Here is a 24,734-nt window from a genome sequence, read left to right on the forward strand (position 1 = left end):
AGTTGACTCTTCACTGCTCCTTGAATAGCCAATAAATCTTCCAGTTCAAGAGCAATATAGGAATGGACAACAAATGCTACTCAACTCCATGAAAGAATGAATTAAATATCAGAATTAATTCCAAGGTGAGCAGAATCCTGAGACTAAATGTTGCAAAAAATGAGCTTGCAATCACAGCCATTGCAACACACCACCATGTTCCCACACCAACATTTCTGTCACATGTCTGCTACAGTGTTCCAGCGAGCATTAGCACAAACTTGAAGAATAATATCTCATTTTCTGCTTGGGGACCCAGCAGCCTTTACTACTCAATATCAAGCTCAAATTTGGCTTAGAGCCAGATTCTGTCCTTGTATGATTTTTACCCATTCCACACCCAGTTCTGCTATGACACAGGTTGCTTTTAGCACATCACTCCTTCCCACATACTCCTCCACCCATTATCGCATTAAATAGGTTGCATTCAAGACAGCTAACCCATTTCCTCACTCCTATCTCTTATTATCTCTTTGCTTTTCATTTCTCCTGGCCTGCTATTCATTATCTCCTTGTTTATCTACCCCTTTCAAAGCTCTCTTTCTGGGGTTCATCTCCACCTATCTGCTCACCTATCCCCTCTGCGCATTCCCCTGCACCCTACAACTCTCCCAATCCCCACTTCAAAACGAATATCAGTTTTTCCTCACAACTGACAGTTCTGAAGAAGAGTCACCAAACTTAAAAACATTATCTCTGCTTTCTTCCCATAGATTCTGCCAGACCTGCTGACTTTCTCCAGGAATTTCTGTTTTTGTTTTAGATCCTCAGCAGTTCTTTGTTTTATATCATTGTCACTCAAAAATGCTGAAAGAGCTTCCCGCTGCATCTTTATTACACAAGTATCAAGATACATTTTATTTTAAGATAATTGGCAAAAGTAAAAACAAGGACAACATGACATAAAGCAGATCTATGCAACAAGTTATTAGGTTCCACGGAAACAGCAGGCAAGTGAAACTAACTTGGTTTTCCTTTCAAAGTAATGCTGCAGGAATGATGGAGTGAATAGTCTCCTCTTAGCTGTATATTTCAATGACTTACAACTGCTCAATGGGTTACAAATAGATGTGGGGTTTAATTTATACCTAACATGTCCTGTGTTTGAATTGTAATAGTTTATAGTGGGTAAGATGAGAAAGTCATTTTTTTGTTCAGGTGCAATTGTATATTAATCCAGATTTGAACAGAAACCATTCAATTAGATTTGTTGAAAAGACATTTGCTACCTTGGTTGGCTTAGTATTGAATGTATTACTCACTGGTTGTAAATGCTCCATCGTAAATAGCTTTTGCCTTAGACTGATAGAATCCTATCACAATGATATTATATTCCTCCCCACTTTCCAGATCTTTTAGCAGGATCACAGGATCACTGACGTTTGTCTTCGACACAAGAAGGTTCTCGCTCACTTTGACCACAGTAACCTCATAATTATCAATGCGTTGAGGTTCAGTCTGGGCCACGTGTAGGACAATGCTGTCTTCTGTGACACTGAAGCTCGATAATTCCAAGCCTACAGCAACAGATTGAAGATAGAAGTGGAAAGGAGTCAGATATATTAAAAACAAAACTGTTTGCTATTTCACTTTTAAAAAAGAAAAAAACAAACAAGATAATATTACTGCATTCAGCCTGTTACGTTCAGACAATGACTATCATTTACTGGACAATAAACTACATTCTGCATCTATATACCCTGCAGAAAATCTACTAAGGACGACTCATATAAACTCCTGAATATCTATTCAATTTTGCAGTCCTCTGGTCCCACTACCTGCTAATAAACAATCTATTCATCCACAAAACAACCCACCTGTTGCTCAGATTTGCTTTTTCTGTCTATATCAGACAGAAAGAAATAGAAGGCATAACTAAGTATGTTGAAGTACTTTCAATCAAAGGAAAGACAATGGATTTTATTTTCTAACTCACTAATTTCATTTAGTAATGAAAGAAACTCAAGCAAAAAAATTACAAGATTGCATGGCCTCCTCATCTCAGGAACCACTTTGTTTAATCCTTCAGAAACCTATTTCCTTTTAACCCAAATGCCATATTATAGCAAAGAGATTTGTGATATTCTTTCTCAGTGGTAAGTTGACACAATTTATAAACCAGTGAGCTTTTTTTTCCTGCCAGATTCCAACATAGTTAAACTGATTACTGAACCTTTCATCTCCTCATATCTTAGGTTAGTGGCAGGTATGGCTGGCAACATTTCCTTAAAAGGCTACTTAATAGCTACAATTTCCAACTCGGTCATTTGAAGCATCAAATGTCACTGTACTAGACTCCGACCAGAAGCACACATTATCAATCATCTGCTGAGGCATATCACATCTGAAGTTATAGTAGAATCACACTAATTAGCTTTGTTATCCATAGATTGGCTAGTGGTTGCAAGTAGATCTGCGTACTAATATTTAGACACCTTTGTTGGATTCTTTCTTTTGCCGACATAAGAACATATGAAATAGGAGCCCATTTCACCATTCAACAAGATCATGGTTGATCCTTTTATGAATTCAGCTCCACTTACTCCCCTGTTCACCATAACCTTTAATTCATTTACTGTTTAAATATCTATTTATCATTACCCTAAAAAACATTCAACGAGGTAACTTCAACTGCTTCACTGGGCAGGGAATTCCACAGATTCACAACCCTTTGGGATCAGAAGTTCTGCCTAAACCTGCTCCCCTTTATTTTGAAGTTAAGCCCCCCTAGTTCTAATTTCACCTATCAGTGGAAATAACCTTCTTATTTCCATCTTATCTAATGCCTTCATAATCTTATAGGTTCCGATAAGATCGCCCCTCATTCTTCTCAATTCTAATGAGTATAGGCCACTCTATTCAATCTCTCCTCATAAGCCAACCTTCTCAAATCCCGAATCAACCTAGTGAACCTCCTCCACACCCCATCCAGTGCCAGTACATTCTTTCTCAGATAAGGAACCAAAACTGTACACGGTACTTCAGGTGTAGCCTCACTAGCATCCTATACTGCTGCAGCGTAACCTCCCTATTTTTAAATTCTATTCCTCTAGCAATGAAGGATAATATTCTAATTGCCTTCTTAATTACTTGCTGCATTTGCAAACCAACTTTCTGTGCTGCATGCACAAGGATGCCCAGATCCCTCTGCACAGACATGTATTCAACTTTCATCAGGAGCCAGCTACAGATAAGACTTGCAATCATACTTGAGCAAGGAATCAAATGATCATTGCTAAAACTCTGATATGATTTTTTTTTTGTATCCCAGTCACCCCTTCCTACCAGCTCAAAAAGAATCCCAAGGGAATGTGGCACTGACTTCAGGAAGGAGAAGTGAGAAAGACACGCTATACTTGCCAAAATACCAAATGAAAAATAATAGGTTTCTCACAAATCATGATGCATCACTAAATTAAATTACATTGGAAGACTTAAATTTCAAGTTACAATTGAATATGTATGAGTTATAAATATTAAATAATGATTTTAGGAGGTTGGTAAGATCCATACAAAAACCCAGAAGCTTAAAGAATTAATCATTAAGGTTTTATGGTGCAAGCTTGACAAGAGAATTATAAACGTCAGGACAATAAGAGAAGGGACACCTAGCTTAGGTTTTCAAGGGATGTTGAGTGTATGATGATAGATGAAGGGAAGTGGGGCATTTCCACAGTTTTGAGGTCCTGGAAAATGAGTCTGCATCAGCAAAATTGAAGTGTGTTGATTATTTCTTAAATGAATCTGTTGAGCATGTCCTGCCCTAAACGAATGGCTCTCAATAATGGCAATAACTTACCTTTAAGTGTTTCTGAGGTGGCTGGCAAGTCTTTTGTGCTAAACACACAAAATGAAAGAAAAGATTAGTTTCACTAAAATAGGACTAAATATTTTTTAAAAAGCAGAAGTTCTGCAGTGGAACTATACTTACTGTTGTTTGTGAGACTCTCCGAATGCTTCACTGCTGGGCTGGTCACTTTGGAATAATCCGCAATGTCTCTGCAGCTCAGGAGGAAGATGAAGCCCATTCTCAGCTGTGAAGAAGAAAATATTCTTTTAGCTCCTTTCATGTAGTATTAGAACCAAAATCCTACAGTGTCCTTCAGTGTTGAACTTGGGAAAGTCTATAGGATTATGGAACACCGAGCCATAATGAGCAGATAGTTTTGGGTTGTTAGCTGATCCCCATTAAGTGATTGAAGGGCTAATGCAGTTGACCTCAATTTCTAGATGACCTCTTGAGGAATAGAAAAAAAATCCAGGAATCATTTCCATGATCTATAACAATACAGTAATCCTTTCTACTTTTCCAGCAGCTAAGTGAGAGAGAAAAGAAATAGGCTCAGCATGATGCTAATCAGAGTTAAATAGTCTCCCACTTGCAGGCTATATGAAGTTAGGCTGTTTGGATGAGGCAACGGAGATAGTTAAGCATCTGTGGTACTATATCCCAGTAAAATGCATCTTTGGGAGAAATGGGAAGCAAATGACAGGAAAGAATTAAAACAAATACGTGTAGCAACAGAAGGCACCAGAAATACAAAAGGAAAACTAGGAATCATAGGCTCTCAACAGGTAAAAGGACATTTCTATCCTTTACCCCCATTTTGGTTTTCTCTCTGATAGTGGTGCCGAAGCAAGGTCTAGGATTACAGTACGATGATATTTAAAAGTCACTGATAGCTATATTACCACAAAATTACCTATCTCCTTCTAACTGGTGAAAATTTATCGTAGCCTAATTTGGTTTTACTTATTCAATTTACATCAATTCTCTAACTTGCACTTTTAAATCTGTGTATCTCTGGGTATGAAAGGTTCAAATGGTAAGGAGGAACCTGTTTCTAAAAAGGGTCAAAAATCAAAATTCAGCCTGGAAAACAAACTGATAATATTTGACTAATTTGTTTTGGTAGGTACTGTGAGATTTTTAAATATTATATGAACATGTAAGCAGTGTATTCTATCCATAAGAATGTAGCAACTCACTAAGATTAACTCGAGAGCATCTTGAACATCTGCAACATCAATTCCATGGACTGGACACCCCTGAGAAGCTCACTCTCCACACTACTCATTCCAGCCTGTAACTTAGCTCTTATTGGCTTTAAATTGATAGGAATCACGGTCCCAACCAAATCAGTCATTTGATTTGCCTAACCTTTAACTTCTCCAAGGTAGCAATTTGTTTTTAGTTAAATATTGAAACTAAACTGCAATCTTTTACAGAATCCAATGATAAAATGTTTGTTGATGATTGCGAGATGCCTAATTTTACCTATGCTCCTCCCCCAAAGTTGAGGACAGTGTGAACTGACAGTTCTACATGAATTAGCCAGCAAAATGTTTCAGCCAGAGTTCTCTGGGTATTCTCTGGGTATTCTCTGGGTGAGGATATCGTATGCAAACACTCCAGCGAATACAGAACAGCTTCTCCAACACTGAAAGCACTGAGCTGATTTTGCACAAGCTGATTACACAAAGCTAAATTTTTAAATGGCATCAATTGAAGCAAAATGCTCAGTTAGAATGAAGAATAAGCATGAGGAGATGTGCATGTATTTAATTAAGTCACCTCCACGTCCCAATGGGATTGTTGCTGGGCATCAAAAACAAGTAGAACAAAACTAACTAAGACAATAATTTCATTGTTCAAACAGTTTTCAAACAGAGAAAAAAAAAATTCTCTCTGGGGATCCGTGGAAGTTTTAAATTTTTGGAGATCCAACCTCATAAGGAGCATATTGAATACCCCAGAACCCCAGAGACAAGGGTGGGTCGGTTACTCTTTGGATGGTTGGTTTGGACTTGTTGGGCCAAAGGGTCTGTTTCCACACTATAGGGATTCTATGATTTATTTAGTGCATTAAGAGTGCTAGAATATTTATTGGATTTTTATTCCTAAATGCATCAGGGAATTGGGAATATTATCTTTGAGGAGAGATTTTCTGGAGTGGAACCTTGTGCCAGCGATATGGGATTTGGTCACTAGTTGAAAAGCCAAGGCGTGCACACATAACCTCCATCTGAGAAGGTGTGATGGCATTATTTGCTAATCAGGCACTTGACTGGCCTACCATGGCCTACCTTTCCCTGTGCTGTCAACCCCAGGGTCAGAAGTTTGACCAGCAACCAGGAATTACAAAAGGCGCTTACTGCCAGAAGGATATCCCTCCGAGTGCAGAACCTAGGCCACGGTGGGCAATGATGGGTGAACAGCAGGGAGAGGATCTTGGGGGCGGTGGAAGGGCTGCTGGACAGGAGGTGGCACTCAGTAGGCCCTCTTCCCAAAGCCTGGTCCTCCTAGTGGGAGTGGCAATCAAACGCAGATTCCCCAGTGACACTGGGCAGATACTAGCATGAGCAGGATGAGGACCTCAGTTAGGCATTAATCACAACTTAAGAGCCTCAGGTGGCGATGGTATGGAGGGCCTTCTCATTGCAGATTTGAAAGATACAAGGTGGCATGATTTCCACTTGTTTGATCAACTGTCACACCCTTCTACAGCCACCAAATCCTCCCTGGGGTGCACTCAGGGGATGGGTGGGGTGGAGATGGGAGTTGGTGGGGGAGCGGTCACAAGATTCCACCATTTCTATCCCTTTCATTTTGGCTAAGCAGTGGAAGCAAGTGAGTGACTGACTGTAAAGTTACCATTGATGTACTTGGGGAGTTGACGTCCAAACCTGAGTAACTCTTCACTGTGGAGCTCTGAGAAGTCATTGATTGGCCTGAAGTACACGTCTTGAGGGGCACTTGCCAGGTAAATCAGATTATTTTCGATAGATTCCTTGGCACTGGTGAATATAACAAAGAAGAAGCCTTTGCACTTGGCTTCAGTGACAATTGCTACCAGCCTTTCTCGCTCAGCTTCTGGGAGATTTCCTGTGGTTATCAGAACAATGAGCTTGAGTTGCCTTGGTTGAGGGGCTTTTCCAAAAATGTTTTTGATGGTCCATTCGACTGCATGTGCTGTTGCTCTTGTCCCTTCAAGCTGAGTCATCCTGTTGTGGATGTATTCTATGATGTCCTTACTGGAGTTGGAATCAGTAAGGGATAAATCCACTTTCACTTGCTCCAGACTATTATTCATCTGGGAATTATACAGTGCATGTTGTACTACAGCAACCCTGGCTTTATGGTTTGATGTTAAAGGCTCTGCGCTAATCTCCAAGTGATCTATCACGTAAGAAATATATCTCTTTGTCTCTATAAACTGGTTTGGGTTGATAGTTGCAGAGCTTTCCATGATGAATGCAACGTCGAGATCTGCATCAGTGGGTTTTGTCGACCTTTTGCTTCGGAAAAATCTGGCATCACAGACTCCATTCGGTTCACAAAAGTCTATGCAAAATAAAAGAAAAAAAGCTGTTCATTGTCAGATAAACATCCACATTTTCTCAAGTGTGTTAAATTTCTTTCAATCTTCATGTGCATTTCAATAACTGATCTAATGAAATTATATCCTGAACCACAATTTCCTAGGGAAATGGATCCACAGTCCATGTTAGGATCACATCAGGCAGTTTACGTCAAAAAAAGGGAACATCATATTGATGCTTGAAAATATGTGGTTCTAATGTGGGTTAATGGATTTTCATCTTCCTCTGATACCTAACTGTCCATTGTTAACATGAGAGAGGTGAACATTACATGGATGCGTAAAAAAGTTCACCAGAGTCCAAATTAGTGACAAAAATGGCAGCCTATGAAATTGTATGGTTCAAGATGCACTACAGATTAGGAGGCAATGGTTTTGTACCTGTGTGAGAGATTGTAGATTAGAGTGGTGCTGGAAAAGCACAGCAGTTCAGGCAGCATCCGAGGAGCAGGAAAATCGACATTTTTGGAAACATTTTTGATGGTCCATTCAACTGCATGTGCTGTTGCTCTCCTCTCATTTCTCTCTCCACCCTGCAGGCACTCTGCCTCTATTCCTGATGAAGGACTTTTGTCCGAAACGTCGATTTTCCTGCTCCTCGGATGCTGCCTGAACTGATGTGCTTTTCCAGCACCACTCTAATCTAGAATCTGGTTTCCAGCATCAGCAGTCATTGTTTTTAACATTTTGTACCTGTGCACAAAGGCGTTAAAGTAGAATACAGTATTTAAATCAGGAAAAGTATCACTGAGCACATTGTTAATCTTCCTTACATTTTTGGATTATCTAACAGTAACAAATTACAAATTGGTTAATAAAATACCATTAAACAAGTGTTGGGTATTTCACGTAAAGCCATAATACAATTTGTGCTGTATGACTGATTTCTCAAACTATGATCATTTTTACAATAGAATGCTGATAAATATTTGCTGATATATTTGATTAACCAATGCAGTCTCCTCTACACTGGGGCCGATGCGGTCTCCTCAACATTGAGGAGACAGGATGCCTACTCGCAGAGCGCTTCAGAGAACATCCCCGGGACACCTGCACCAATCGACCCCACCACCCCGTGGCCAAACACTTCAACTCCCCCTCCCACTCTGCTAAGTTTATGCAGATCCTGGGCCTCCTCCATCGCCATTCCCTATCCACCTAACACCTGGAGGAAGAACGCCTCACCTTCCGCCTCCAACTCCATGGCATCAATGTGGATTTCACTAGTTTCCACATTTCCCCTCACCCACCTTATCCCAGTTCCAACCTTCCAGCTTGGCACTGCCACATGAACTCTCCTACCTGTCCATCTTCCTTCCCACCTATCTGTTCTACCTCTCTCTGAGCTCTCACCAATACCCCCACTTCCACCTAACTATCACACTCTCATCTACCTTCCCTGCAGCTCCCCCCCCCCATTTATCTTACCATCCCCTCGGCTCACAGCCTCATTCCTGATGAAGGGCTTTTGCCCAAAACGTAGACCTGCTGTGATGTTCCAGCACCACACTGTCGATTCTTTTAAGGTTAGATTAGATTACTTACAGTGTGGAAACAGGCCCTTCGGCCCAACAAGTCCACACTGCCCAGCCGAAGCGCAACCCACCCATACCCCTACATTTACCCCTTACCTAACACTATGGGCAATTTAGCATGGCCAAATCACCTGATCTGCACATCTTTGGACTGTGGGAGGAAACGGGAGCACCCGGAGGAAACCCACGCGACATGGGGAGAACGTGCAAACTCCACACAGTCAGTCGCCTGAGGTGGGAATTGAACCTGGATCTCTGGTGCTGTGAGGCAGCAGTGCTAACCACTGTGCCACCGTGCCGCCCCACCGTGATGCTCATCTCCAGCATTTCACTTTCGCCATATATGATTAACCGCTTTCGTGAAATGTTTGTTATTATTAGGTATTCATTGAAACAATTTCAATGTATTGACTTTTGTCAATAGTGACATCAACAATAGACACTGTAAGCATGAATTCTGCCTCGGGTTTATACTAGGTAAACTGCATGGAAAGGGAAGGACAACGCCAAACAGGAAAAAGATTAAGAATTGGCCTTAGTTGCCATGTGGGCTCCAAAGGGCCTTGGGTATTATTGCTGGTATGGAAGGAGGAGGGGGGTGAGTTGTGTAGATGAGCATAATATGACATAGAGGCTATAAGGCTTCATGGGGGTGAGTACATGGAGACTAGGGACATAAGGGAGATGGACATGTATGTGGTATAGTGTGGTATGGAGAGGCCATGGTGAGTGTGTGGGGGTGACTGAGAGAGCAAGCAGGACAGACCTTTCAATTTTTAATCTTTATTTTTTAAACATGATCACAGTATTGGAAGCCTGAGGTAGGCTTTCCATCCAGCCTGATTTTGGAGCCTAACGTCTTCTTGGGATCTACCCAGGCTGCCTGGACAAAGTCTCGCTCCAGCACTCTTCACATCCCCTACTGCCTGCTGCATAAATATACTTTAGTGTACTTTATCCCGTGATAAAGAAATAATCAAGCATTTTGTAAGAGGCAATTGAAAGTCAACACCCTGAAAGATTGTTTAATTGCATTAATTATGGAGCTTACATATTCTACCGAACACCTTAAACATCCTTCAACAAAACTGAACACTTTCTAATTTCCTAGCAACTGGAACTTCTGAATTTTGATTCACATTTCTTAACGCCAAAGTAGCCCTTTTGAGAGCTAAGGTACCCCTTTGGATATGGTCCTGGAGTTTCTTTGAGTGATATCAGGTACCATTTGAGGGTGGTTAAATGCTCTTTTAGGGGGGTAAGTGTTCTTTAGAATATTTAAGTATAGGCAGGATTGTGTGTAAAATCTGAATAATCTCAAACTGTTAAGCACACTGGAATGGCCAGCAGATCTGTCAAAACCTATTACCGAAACTGTCACAAGCAACTGTGACAAGGACCTGGCAAAAGTGACTGTGAAAGGGAGCATTTAAAGGTAGTCCACTATAAACGTTAAAAAAAAGTATGATCCTTGGACAATAGAAATCTTTCCAAAATTGTGACACCTATAACCCACAAATATCTCCTGACTGGTCTTAAGGTGGAGGATTCAACACTTTTATGGGGGAGCAGTGCTTGGAAAAAAGTAATTGGATGACATTTTCACGATAACACAATAGGGTCAGGAAGATGCCCAAATAGTTTGAAGTATGAAGCAGTTAACGGAGATAGCAGTTAAAGTGCTGACATACCTAAACAAACGTGGCATGCCATCACCTTGTTGAGTGTTGCTTCGTCATTGCGGAAAATGAAGAACTGCGAAAGCCCGGCATCATTTCTCTGAAACGGACAAAAAATAATGGATAAGAAACAGCACTTAATCCATCAAGTCCAATGTTCAATCTACAAAAATAGTTACCCGATCCCCTGTAATTAGCAAACAAATTTCCACAATATTTATTAATCCTTGCACTGCGATGACTCAATGCTAACGCACTGTCTTACAGTGAGTCTCCTCACTGCCTGTAACATTAACACAACTGGGATGCAAAGAGTACTTAATGATCTTGTCTATTGGTTTCAATCTATTTCTTAGAACATGATTTTAAACAATAAACAGGGCCAGGAGCTGGTGGGGGCGGGTGTGAATTGATAGGGGTCACTAAATTCAGTGCTGTTGGCCATTGTACTGCTTCATTGGTTCCATCCCAAACAATGCCAAGTTCATGGAGATGGAGGATAACTGGAATTCTCAACCATATGCAGCTGGTTGCCAATTCAACTCAGTATTAATTATTTCCTTCACATTTTCACCTCAGTGGCAGCCTGACCTCAAAAGCCACGATTTATTTTAAATATAAAAAGATGGAGAAATGGCACATCCATACTGAAGTGTCCTTTCCGTCAAGTATTGGACATCACAGTCTGCTGTGGTTGAATTAATATGGTGTAGCTGAGCAGATTATCTGCAAATCAATGCTATCTTCATGATATTTTGTGCCAGAGGATTTCTGTTAAATGTGGTGTGTTCCCTAATGCTGGAGTTCAACAGGAGTTTTCTTTCAGTAAGTAGAATTGGATCATTTGTGGCCAATTCTTTTGGACTCACAAGCATAATAAATATAACAAGTGAGTGTCAAAAATGAAAGGTTTAGACAGATCTTACAGGCAAGGAAATATTTACAGCCAGGCCAAAACAAATTCCCCTGACAGAACTATTCATTATTTACTTGTGGCAACTTAAAAATACCAAGCTGTTTGGATGACCTTTCAACACTGTTGAAAACAGGAGGACCCCTCTACATTTCATTATGCCAGTCCACGTCTCCAAAGTGCCCACTCTTCCTCCCTCTACTGGAACATAACTAGGGAAACAACAGTACTAATAGACATGGACTTAAAGCATTAAATACTCCAAACAAGTCTTCACGAATTATGATGCACATGAATCAGATTGTACAGGACACTAGTCAGTGGTGAACTGATCAAACCTCCCCCTTATCACTTTCACCCTGACATATGAAAGTGATGCAAAAGGAGATGGTTGCCACAGTTTTGTTTTTGAAGTAGTTATTAATTTTAAAATATGAATGTGATTTAGAACATTTAGATCACTGCAAAGAGATTTCAGCAGCCGTAGAATTTTGGAGTTTGGGCAGAATGATTAGAAGTGCTAAGAATATCCAGGTTAAAGCTGGAATATGGAATAGGCAAGGTGAACAATTAAATCAGTAATATCAGCCAATCAAATATAGTATAGTGATGCACAACTGCAAGTTTTGGGTAGAATTAGAAAAATGTTTGAACAGTCTCAGTCAAGTTTGAAATGTATCAGAATAATGGATAACATACCTTTGTTGAGAGGATAACATGGCTCTTAAAAGGTTAGCTTTAATTCAAATTGGACAACCTAATTGGACAAATCCAGAAGATGGCTAATATGGTGAATAGGAAATATTCCACTAATATGCCACAGTTAGGAACAATGAAGGAAAACAAAATGCGATATATAAACCGTGATTGACTGTGTAGCATTAAGATCTCTAAGTGAAGAACTACTGTTTGTAGTGAAGAAATATGCGAAGAAATACTCTTTGTGAAGATCAAAAAGAATAAGAGATGAGAACTATTCCACAAACTTACAATCATGATATTGGGCATCTAATACAAAATAGCATTCATGCTTTGAGTACCTCTGCTCCTATTTAAAGAAAAACATACATTGCAAAAAAGATTTGAAAAAATACAAATAGCATAAGCACAATGAACCATGCCCAACATTGAGGAAAGAATGGTTTCTTTAATTATTTTTGCTGATGTAGATATTGGTCAATCATAACACACTTCCTTATCTATAAGAGAAAAATAATGAGTGGAATGGTACCTGCAATGCCCTCCTGAGTACATTATCTTCTTTGGGAGAAAGGTAGACGGAGATGATATTCTCATTTGCAAGTTTTGAGATAGCATCATTCAGCTCTTTAACTTTTGTCTGACCGTCACTGAAGAATATCGCCATCTTTCTCATCAAAAACCCACTCCGCACACGCTTGAATGTGTTCCTTGCTACAAAGTTCATTGCATCAGCAATGCTGGACTCTTTCCTTGATGGCACAAACTGCAGATTTTCAATCTGTGTGATGAGGTCTCGCTTGTTCCTAGCACTGCTAAAACGGATTTCAGTGACTATAACACTGTTGTATGTCAGGACGGCAACACGTGCTCCCTTTGGGCAGTTGCTTTCCACAATGGTCAGATTTCTAACTATGTTCAGGACAGTGTTCTTGTTCTGATTGAGCTGACTGGCGGTTTTAGAAGTATCGATCACAAAGGCCAGCTCAGTTGGATATACAGGGCACTCTGTTGAACCTGAAACAAAGAATAAACATGAACGAATTTTGTTTCAATTGTTCAGTAAATAATCTGTTGAGTATAAATGTTCACTCAATTAAAAACAACTTACCATAACAACATGCTGCAAGGAAAAAAAGAACAAAAGGAAAAAAAAATTAGACAGTTTTACCTGGAATAATTACTGCTTTAACAAATTCATATATCTAACATAATCAAATATTCTAACTTCCATAATACTCACGGCATGACTCTTTGATCTGTTTTACAAGGTTGCATGTCTGAAATATTGGAAAAGCAAAAGCACATTAGCTACTGTGCAACAGAATTCTAATCATATGTTATGATCAACATTACTTTATTTACCTCTACGGATTTTCCTCTCTCTCCCTTTAGACCCTATAAAGCAATGTGTGAAATAATAGGTTAATCCAAAATTGCACAACAAATGCCCAGGTTACTAATTACTATGATTCGCAAAAATATTGATCAGCAAATGCCCAGCAGAGTAAATACACAAACAATAGACAGAGATCAGGTCCACAACAGGCAGTTGATTACTGAAGACAGTGAGTGGGGTGGATAGAAGGGGAAATAATTGGGTATTATGGCACCAGAGAGATAATCACCCACTTCTCACCACCTCGCCAATTCAGTGTTTGGTGAGCAAGTCCATTTGCAGCTTTCATCTCTCCACCAACGAAGGCCCTTAATTGGGCAATTAATAGCCGTTTAAAGGCCTTAACTCAGGGTTAATACTCATTGTCAACCATTAAGCTCCTGTGAAAGATAGTGATGAGTCAGCACCTTTAACCAGTTTGTGTCATTAATATAGTCCCTCAGCGCACACTCGAAAGAAGATTCCACCATGTTGATCCAGTGATGATGAAAGAAAGATAATACAAGAGAGACAATTTCCAACTAAGAATGATGTTCAATGTGGGAAGCTGGCACTCCTGTGCTCCTGTTGCTTTTCATCTTCAAGACAGCTGGGGTCTGGGTTTGGAAGGTGTTGCTAAACAAGTTGTTGCATTGTATCTTATTCATGGTACACTCTACTATCACACCACACTGGTTACGGAGGAAGCTATTGTTTAAAGGATGTGGATGGGATGCCTTGTCCTGGATGGTGTTGAGGTTCTTGAGTACTGTTGGAGCAGTGTTAATTCATGTACATGAAGGGTATTCCATCACACTCCTGCCTTGTGTCTTGTCGACAGGCTTTGGGAAAACAGGAGGTACGTTACCCAGTGTAGATTTTCCAGCCTCTGACCTGCCCTTGTAGCCACTGTATTAGTCCAATTTTCAATGGTCATCCTACAGAATGTTGATAATGGTTGAATTTAGTTACAATAATGTTGTTGAATATCAAAGGGACATAGTTAGATTATTTTTTGTTGGTGATGGTCACTATCTAGTATTTCTGTGGCAAAAATGCTACAGTCGCTTATCAGGTCTAGCCCGAGTATATCAGATCAGGCTGAACATGGACACAGGAGGACTGCAGATGCTGAACAGTCAAAGTCCAAAGGTGTGTTGCTGGAAAAGCACAGCAGGTCAGGCAGCATCTGAGGGGCAGGACAGTCGACGTTTTGGGCATAAACCCTGATGAAGCCCTACTGTGCTTTTCCAGTGCCATACTTTTCGACTCTGAGCGTGGATACAAACTGCTTCATTACCAAAACAGTTCAAAATCGAACTAAAAATGATTGGAGAAATCCACATCCCTGACCTTATGATGGAAAGAACATAATTGATGAAGCAACTGAAGACCATTGGGCTCCTACAGTGATGTCCCAGAAGTGAGATGATTGACCTCCAACAAAAATAACCATATTCCTCTGCAGTGTGAAATATCATTCACATTAATTCCAACTTTACTGGAGCTCCATGAAGCCACACTAGTTCAAATCTTATGAAGGAATAATCAACCATATCTCATTTTTAGAATTCCATTTGAATTAAAGCTATAGTGAGGTCTGGAGTTGAGTGATCTTGACAATCCACACTGAGCATAAGTAAACAAGTTGTTGCTGAATAAGTTCAACTTGGTAGCACTGTTGACGATAACTTCCCATTGCTTTTCAGAAGGTTGAGAGAAAAGTGATGGACATGCAATTCTCTGGACTGCATCTGTCTGTCTCTACAAACAGAACATACCTGGATAATTGTACACTTTCTCTGACCAATACTAATGTCGTAGCTGTACTGGAACAGCTTACTGGAGGCGTGAATTGTTCTGGAGCATGGATCTCCAGTATGACAGATGGGTTGTTGTCAGGGTCCATACCCTTTTTTTTATCAAGTTCCTTCAGCTGTATCTTAATAACATGTGGAGCGGGGTGAAGGGCTGCCTTCTGAGACAGTGAGGATATCAGGACTAGGGCACGTGGATTATCCATTTGATACTCCGATTGAAGGTGGTTGCAGACGATCCTAAAGTCACGCTGAGCTCATCACTGAGGATGACAATGTCCCTGGATTCTCCTCCAGCTTGTGTGGGTTTAACAATTCACCACCATTCATGACTGAATCTGACAGAAACTTCGCACCTTTGATCCAATTCATTGGTTTTAAGATCACTATGCTCCAACTACTACATAGGAGAAAGTGAGGACTGCAGATGCCTCATTCCTGATAAAAAATGTCAATTCTCCTGCTTCTCAGATGTTGCCTGACCTGCTGTCCTTTTCCAGCACCACCCTTTCGACTCTAACTATTACATGCTGCTTCCATTGTTCGGTGGGCATGTCACCCTGTGTTGTCACTTTATCAGGTTGGCATCTCACGTTCAGATCTGTCTAATTTAGGAGAAATCTATTTTGTTTGATTTTACGTGTTACACAAAAGCAAACAATGTTTCCAGTGCAATTCAAGCTAACTTCTATTGGTATTTAACTCTTGGCAAAGGGTTCAAGATTATACAAAGACAGTCTTTGATTCCAGGGTTAACTTAATTATGAAGGTCAACATTTGTTGAACTAATAGACCTTAATATTAGGCTGAAAGCATTTTATGTTACATTAGTTAAATGCAAATAAAAACTTAACAACTTGAAGACAATGACAACCTGTGGACCTGGAAAACCTTCTTCCCCTTTCAGTCCACTTTCACCAGGAGCTCCAGGATAGCCCTGTAATAGAGAACAGTCATAGATTCACCACTGGTGGGTTTTAAATACCAGAAGTTGAATATTGCTTCAACAGACTCCACGCACAAGCTTTTCAAGTCAGGGGCTTATTTCTACTTAGAGAAGTCTAAAATCTTCAACAACACAGTTGACTTGTTCCCCATATACATGTACACCAGTCAATGCTCACTTAACTATTCCTTAATTAACATGTACTCATCAACTGAGCCCTTTTACTGTTTGGCCTCAGGGAACCCTGCTAGACACTATTAGATTTCAGCATTAAGGGGTTTATTTAATTGCAAATTTCTGCATGGTTTTCATTGTAAATTTGTCAGCTGGGAAATAGAATATTTCTTACAATTTTGCCATCTTGAGTCAGTATGAACTATTCCCAACTCAGTTACAGTTTGTTTCAGCAGATATTTAAGGATACTGTGCTCTGTGTTTCAGCTAAGAACCACAGCTTAACACAGACTACCATTTCCTGCATGTTTTTCCTCACTTTCTCTCTCCAGCTATGGTTATAGACATTGTGAATTGAAGATAAATAAGGGACAATTTTATGCCTTTGTCAACTATAAAAGATTGACTTCACACTGCTAAAATGAATTTCATACAATGGTCCTATAGCTAACTGAAAAGGTCGCATCCCATCAGAATGGGTGGATTTCAGATCCGCACACCTATTAGACCACATAGCCTCCAAACAAGGATATTAAATGAGACATAGATGAAGGTTTATTGCAATGAAGATATATTTTGATATGGACACCCTGCACCTGTCAAATGAAATGAATGAAAAATTATGTAAAAAATTCCTTATATCTGCAAATCTCCCATCTCATTTATATAAGTGATAATGTTGGACAGTATGATGTGGTTCCCTTGCTTCAGTTTCTATAATGAAGTAGAAGAATTGGAAAATCTGCACAAGTTTAAATGGGTGGGTTTCAAAATTTGCCCAGGAGAAAGCAAACCAAATGCACAATGCAAGCTCATGTTCTGATGTTGCGATGTTGCTCAGGAGGTTTTACAATTTTATGCTTGATGACTGTGCCAATGATAGACACTAGATGTGAAAGCCAGCATTCCTGCAACTGTACAGAGATATGGGAGCATTTCAGGTCTTTTAGCTTTCTATTGGCCCAAACAAAGTAGTGACCTGCTAGTGGCAATCATCTAAACTTGATTGTATTAGTGTTTCGTACAACGCAGAACAAACATATTTCATGAAAGGTAGTCCCTGTCTCTGGAGGCATGCATTTTGTCCCATTTACATAGCTATTCAAGGTTGCCAATGCTTTATCGTAAATGGGGATGAGTGTTATAAATTAAATGTCAGAGTGCAGACACACTGGGGAATGTAGACTTACACCGATGCCTTAGGACAACTGTTAGTATATGGGCTGCTACCTTTGTGACTTGCACATTAATAGCAGAAAGATTTCACTGGAGAATCTACATTTTTTGCAACTAGCTCTGCACAAACAATTTTACCCCCCTCTTTAACTGATAAAGATTTTTAAAAAAATACTGGATATATCAGTTGCAGCTATGTAAATTATTTTCCTATGCCTTTGCACAACATGATGTTTGGTAGCTGAGAGAGCCTCCCAGTCAAGAGTCAAAATAACAAGGTGCATCATTTTCAGATCTGCTTGGACTCACCCTTCGACCTCGATTTCCTTTCATCCCACCTCTCCCTGCAGTGCCCTCATCTCCGATTTCACCCTGTTTCAGGAATATGACACTTAGCTAAAAGTGCATCAACCACGTGCCGTCAATCACAAAAGAAAACTTTAAGAACAATTTGATTAATTATTTACTTTACCTTTGTACCTAGGGGACCAACAGGGCCTGGCTCACCCTAAAATGAAAAACAAAACAGAATTGGAGATCCATTGGTGCAGGAACTCTTTTCTTACCCCGTTCTTTCTGCTGTTTCCTTTCTTCTAAATGAACTTATTTACATTGTATTACAGTACAATCAGCAAAGGCACTCTTCAATGCCCAATCCAAACAATCTCTATTTGTACAAGTCTGCTTACAGAATATCAGATGATAACTTGGCTATCACCAGAACACATTCTTTGCACTTTACGATTACTCACCTGAAGTATAATTGGAGTGATGCGAGATGAAAGTTGAGAGCTTACCATTAATAATTTACAGCAGGAACTCTAATAACTGATATTTCCCCTCTTGGCTCCTTGACAAAGATCAACTAACTCAAATATGTTTGTCATCAAACTATAACACATCCTGGTTTACAGAGCTTATTGAGCCAGTCATTTTCAATTATGTGCTATTTTGATATATATTGCATTAGTTAATAGATTTTAATTTGTTTCAATTCATGATCTTGCTGCCAATAAAGGTTTGGCGTCAATGATAGCTGTTCAAATTTATGTTGCAAAGAGAATTGCTTAAAAATTACTGGCAAATTATTTTTCATAAAAATAGATGTGCAGATCCAAAGACACATCCATACAGATACCCCTACAAGTGTAAAAACCCAATCAGAACTCATGTTAAAACTATAAATGCCCAATCTAAACTGTTCAATCTCTATTTGCATAAGTCTGACTACAGAGTTTCAGAAGATAACTTGGCTATCACTGGAACAAGTTCTTTGCATGTTCCAGTTACTCACCTGAAGTATAATTGGAGTGAAGGGAGATGACAGTTGAGAGCTTAGCATTTATAATCAACAGCAGGAACTCTAATAACTGCTGTTTCCACTCTTGTCTGCTTGAAAAGATCAACTAACTCAAATACGTTTGTCAGAGACCATTAGGAATCAGATTATATTTTCAAGACTACTGTTTGATGAAGAGGTCCAGCTAAGATAGCATAGTTACATTCAATGACAGTTTCTTATTTTAAGCGCTATCCAGGTGAGTTTATGCAGCCTATAACTCCAATGTTAAGTATCCATCCATCATTTCTATACATTTACAGCATGATTTTGTGTGGGGGAGGTCGTGCCTCTCCAATGTGATTGCGTTTTTTGAGGAGGTGATGCAGATGATCTGGTTTAGTCATAGGAGATAGAGGGCAGTGGTGGAAAGGATGCTTTTTGGAATGGAGGGTTGTGGCTAGTGGTGATCCACAGGGATCAGTGCTGAGACCTCTGCTGTCTGTGATCTACATAAATGATTTGGAGGAAGATATAGCTGGTCTAATTAGTAAGATTGTGGATAATACAAAGATTGGTGGTGTTGCGGATTGTCAGATAATACAGCAGCATATAGATCAATTGGAGGCTTGGGCAGAAAAAAATGGCAGATGGAGTTTAATCCAGACAAATGTAAGTTGATGCATTTTGGAAGGTCAAGTACAGGTGGAAATAATACAGTAAATGACAGAATTCTTAGGAGATTTGATAGGCAGAGGGATCTGAGTATACAGGTCCACGGATCACTGCAGGTGACAGTGCAAGTAGATAAGGATGTACAAAAGGCTTATGGCATGCTTGCCTTCATTTGAAGGAGCATTGAGTATAAGACAGGTTATGCTACAGCTTTATATAATTTCAGCTAGGCCACACTTGGGAATATTGTGTATAGTTCTGGTCACCACACTACCAAAAGGATGTGGATGCTTTGGAGAGGGTACAGAAAAGGTTAATCAGGATGTTGCTTGGTACGGGGGATTTTAGCTATGAAGAAAGGATGGATAGACTGGGTTTGTTTTTATTGGAATGCAGGAGATTGAGGGTTGATGTGAGAGAAGTTTATCAGATTGTGAATGGCATGGATAGAGTGGAAAGTTTGAGGCTTTTTCCCAGTGTGGAGGGATCAGATACTAGGGGACACAAGTTCAAGATACGATGGGGGAAATTTAAAAGAGATGCACTTGGCAAGTTTTTCCACACAAAGGGTAGTGAGTGCCTGGAACGTGTTGTCAGAGGAAGTGGTAGAAGCAGGTACAATAGCAGCATTCAAGATGCACCTGAACAAATACATGAATAGGAAAGGAATAGAGGGACTTGGATCCTGTAAGTAAAGACAGTTTTAGTATGGAAGAGCAAAATGTATCGGCACAGGCTTGGAGTGCTGCAGGGCCTGTTCCTGCGCTGTATTATTCTTTGTCCTCTTTGTTCTTTGTATTTTAACTAATTGACTATTGTTCTAATTGGTGCTGATGCATATTAATTAGAAATTTCTGTACATGGCAAATCTAGAAGTATCTTTATACTTTTGCAGTGATTTACATAGATCTGAACTTCTGTTTCCATTCCTGTTTAGACTGTTAGCAAAGGTTTCTGTATTCAGCATTCTGTGAAATCTCATTTTGCTCCATTTTTACACAAACATCCTTTAGCTCACAGAAAATGACTGACCTGTCTGCCTTTAGGTCCAGTAACGCCAATGCCAGTTCTTCCATCCTCACCCTGCAAATGTCAAAAAGAATGGAAAGAAAATAAAGTGGAAATTTTTAAACCCTTGTGTTAATTTTCAATAATTTTAAAATTCTGACCTTCCATAGTAACGATAGAAGTGGGGAAGTTTGTTGATGATTGCACAATGTTCAATGCCATTCATGAGTCCTCAGATACTAAAGAATGCTTGTCCAAATGTGGCACACGCTTTGAGCTGACAAGCAACGAGTCACATTCATGTAACACAAGTGCCAGATAGTGGCCATTTCCAACAAGAGAGAATTTAATCATTATTCCTTGACATTAATGGCATAGTGGCTCAATAGTTAACACTGCTGCCTTGCAGCTTCAGGGATCCAGGTTTGATTCCAGCCGCACAATTCTGCCTTCCTTTCCATAGGAATGATAATTCAATTTCAGAGGGTTACAGAAAAAATTTACAAGGATGTTGCTGGGATGAGAGTTTGAGTTACAGGGAGAGGCTGGAGTTTTTTTATCCTGAAGCATCCGAGGCTGAGATTTGACCTCATAGAGGTTTATAGAATCATGAGGGGTGTTGATTGGATGAATAGCCAAGGACTTTTGCCAAGTTGGGAAAGTCTAAAGCTACAGGGCACATGTTTAAGGTGAGAGGGGAAAGATTTAAAAAGGTGTAACTTTTTCATGCAGAGGGTGGTGCATGTACAGAACAAGCTGCCAGAGGAAGTGGTGGGGGTTGATACAATTACTAAAAACAAATTACAAATTACTAACACTTAAAATATAGAATAGGAATGGTTTAGAGAGATATGGGCCAAATGCTGGCAAATGGGACTCGGCAAGATTGGGATGTCTCATCGGCATGAATGAGTTGGACCGAAGGGTCTGTTTCCATGCTGTACAACTCTATAATTCTAGACTCATCATGGGTCAGTTATTTATAGGTTTCCTAGCAGTATCTACAGTGTCCACTACTCTCCAGAACTATAAGAGCTGCCTGTCAACTAGATCAAGGGCTGGAAGTCCCACTCTCAGCTTGTTCAGGCCAATCACAGCATATTGCTGTTGCAGGATGGCATTTTCAAAGTCATTCAGTGTAGCTTTTTGTTTCTCTGATGATTTTAACCCTCAAGGTGTTTGTAAGTTTAAATAGACCAAACCTTTTAAAACTTCTATTCAAATCCAAAATGTATTGTGCAACATAGAATAAAGCTCCTTTTTGTTGGAAAAATTAAGCACTTGCCATTTCACCACGTGGACCTGTTGGTCCAAATTCACCCTTTTCACCAGGATTTCCAGGTTCACCCTGTAGTGGAATAAATCAATGAAGGTAAAATGTCAGCAATCACATACTAATGAATCTTCTCAACAATTAAACATTTTTAAATAGGATATACCTTTCTTCCACTTTGCCCTCGTCTTCCTCTTGAACCAGGAGGTCCACCAGGACCAGCAATTCCCTAGGAATAAAATACAGGACTTCTTCAGCAGGAGTTTGAATAATGGAAGCTGGATTTCACATCACTGTAAAAACACAGCTATAGGTTTACCTCTTTTTCAAATCATGAGTGCAACTACATATTCATAGAGGTAACTGTCACTATTAGGGAAATAGGAATAAGGTTAGTTAAAGCTCCCTCTTGTTTAGACCAACACTAGCACTCTGGTCCCACTATTCCATGAGTAACAAAACATAAACTAAAATACTTTTCCACATCAAGTTTTAATTAACAAAATGGATAGGGTGAATAGACAAGGTCTATTCTCCAGGGTAGAGGAGTCCAAAACTTTAAGGTGAGAGGAGAAAGATTTAAAAGGGACCAAAGGAGCAACTTTTTCAGGCAGAGGGTGGTGCGTGTATGGAATGAGCTGCCAGAGGAAGTGGTGGAGGCTGGTACAATTACAACATTGAAAAGGCATCTGGATGGGTAAATGAATAGGAATGGAGGGATATGGGCTAAATGTTGGAAAATAGGACCAGATTAATCTAAGATATCAGGCCAGCTTGGACAAATTGGACTGAAGGGTCTGTTTCTGTGCTGTACATCTCTGCGACTCTATGTCTCTAGCTATCAACCAGATTTCTGAAGAACCACAATTCTTGACTAATTATTAACTTTTTTTAAATAATTAAAATACACAGTCAATAATACAGAAGTATAAATGCTTATCTCTCTAAATCTCTCAGATTCTCTCTCTCTTTCTTTCTCTCTCTCTGCAGTAAAAGAGAAAAATTAACAGATTTCTCTGCAGAGATTGGCTTTTTGAAACAAAAAAAATCACTATGGGCTTTCTTGAATACAAAAGAATAAAACACAGAACCTTCCATAGACTGTTGATTGATGTTCTGCCACATGTGGTCAAATCACTAACCATGTGCAGTTGGCTCTGAAGTCTTTCAGAAACAATTGCTGATATTCCTTCAATCATTCTTCCAAACAAATTAAAATGGTTTCACTCTGAACTTAAACAGGAGTACTTTCCTTTCGGAAATAGGAGAGATCAGCCAGGCAGCTTGATCTTAGCAAGTGTTCCAACAATTCCGCTTATTCTTAGAAGGCTTCCTCCAGGTTCTGGAGGGACCATTCCATCTGGGACACCCTAGTTAACTCATGTGGAAATGACAGAGACATCTCCCTTCTGTCAACCACTGGCAAGCACTTGTCCTTGTCTTTGCCCATAGACTCCTGCCATTATCTGAGGAAGTGCTCCCTGAATCACAGTGTGGCCTCCACCCATCCAGATGAATGATAGTCATGATCTTCACAGCATGTCAATGACAAGACAAATGTCATCAGGAAAAGAAACAATTGCTTTACACGGCCTCATCGACCTAACTGAGGCCTTTGACATAGTTAACCCCCAGGCTCTGTGGTGGATACTGTTGCAATACAGCTGCCCTGAATAAATTCATCAGGATGCTGAGGCTGCTGCATGATGCTGTGTCTGTGACAGTGCTTAGCAACGGTGGATTGACATCTGAGCCTTTCACTGTGGAGATGGGGGGGATTGGTGTCAAGCAGGGCTGCATCACCACACCCATCCTGTTCACCATCTTCATTGTCGCCATCCTCTGTCTCACTGGCCAAAACCTACCCAAGGCAATTCAACTCATTTACTGTATGGATGGCAGGCTGCTCAACTTTAATAGGCTCAAGGCCTAGGGTAAGGTCTCCATCATCTCCACCTTAGAGCTTCAATATGCAGTCAGCATTGCTATCCACAGAAGATAAATGCCATTGTATCTTGGATGGCTTTGCCTCGGCACATGAGTTCTTAGGTCTTACTCAACATAAAAAGAAACTCTAGTACTCTATCAACCACCACTCAACAGTCCCTCCACCCTTCCTACAATAAGGGTTAACAACAAGAGCTTCTGTGATGGAATTATCATCAGCATATTGAAGCTCCAAAATGGAGGTGATTGTGGCCTTGCCCTAAGCCTTGAGCCTATTAAGGTTGAACAGCTTGAATGCCCTTGAAAATGTGGATCACTTCCCATAGCTCGACAGCTGTATCTCCTCCACCAACAATGATTTGAAATGCAACACCAACTGAGCTGCGCCAGTGAAGCCTACACCCGACTCGAGGAAGATGGGTGTTTGAAGACCATGACTTACAGACTAGGAGAACGTGAGAACTGCAGATGCTAGAGATCAGAGTTGAAGAGTATGGCGCTGGAAAAGCACAGTATCCGAGGAACAGGAGAGTCGACATTTTGGGCATAAGCCCATCTTCAGGAATGTTGGGGGGTGGGGAAGGAGGCTAAGAGATAGTTAGGAAGGTGAGGATGGTAGCTGGGAAAGTGATAGTTAGATGCAGGTGGAGGGTCATAGTGATAAGTCGGAGGGGAGGGTGGAGCAGATAGGTGGGGAAGAAGATGGTCAGGTAGGACAGGTCAAGGCGACATCTGGAACACTTCAACCACATAGCATCAACATCGACTTTACTAGTTTCCTAATCTCTCCTCCCCCCACCTCATTCCAGAGCCA

The 24,734-nt window shown here is 40.2% G+C and overlaps 1 protein-coding gene across 1 annotated transcript in view; it reads right to left on the reverse strand.

Annotated features, from left to right (window-relative positions):
* col6a3 (collagen, type VI, alpha 3) overlaps nucleotides 1-24,734 on the reverse strand; it is a 152,092-nt gene that overhangs the window by 10,980 nt on the left and 116,378 nt on the right. The window contains exons 33-47 of the mRNA XM_072578754.1: nucleotides 22,140-22,202; nucleotides 21,986-22,048; nucleotides 20,725-20,775; nucleotides 18,211-18,246; nucleotides 18,048-18,110; nucleotides 16,317-16,379; nucleotides 13,613-13,645; nucleotides 13,491-13,527; nucleotides 13,359-13,370; nucleotides 12,780-13,264; nucleotides 10,648-10,735; nucleotides 6,695-7,384; nucleotides 3,971-4,073; nucleotides 3,839-3,876; nucleotides 1,302-1,556 (exon numbers count right to left, since the gene is read on the reverse strand). Coding sequence (XP_072434855.1) covers nucleotides 1,302-1,556; nucleotides 3,839-3,876; nucleotides 3,971-4,073; nucleotides 6,695-7,384; nucleotides 10,648-10,735; nucleotides 12,780-13,264; nucleotides 13,359-13,370; nucleotides 13,491-13,527; nucleotides 13,613-13,645; nucleotides 16,317-16,379; nucleotides 18,048-18,110; nucleotides 18,211-18,246; nucleotides 20,725-20,775; nucleotides 21,986-22,048; nucleotides 22,140-22,202 — 2,080 coding nt within the window. The remainder of the gene's footprint in view (nucleotides 1-1,301; nucleotides 1,557-3,838; nucleotides 3,877-3,970; nucleotides 4,074-6,694; nucleotides 7,385-10,647; nucleotides 10,736-12,779; nucleotides 13,265-13,358; nucleotides 13,371-13,490; nucleotides 13,528-13,612; nucleotides 13,646-16,316; nucleotides 16,380-18,047; nucleotides 18,111-18,210; nucleotides 18,247-20,724; nucleotides 20,776-21,985; nucleotides 22,049-22,139; nucleotides 22,203-24,734) is intronic.

This window comes from Chiloscyllium punctatum, chromosome 10, assembly GCF_047496795.1.
Source record: "Chiloscyllium punctatum isolate Juve2018m chromosome 10, sChiPun1.3, whole genome shotgun sequence".
In the NCBI taxonomy this organism is placed as follows: Eukaryota; Metazoa; Chordata; class Chondrichthyes; order Orectolobiformes; family Hemiscylliidae; genus Chiloscyllium; species Chiloscyllium punctatum.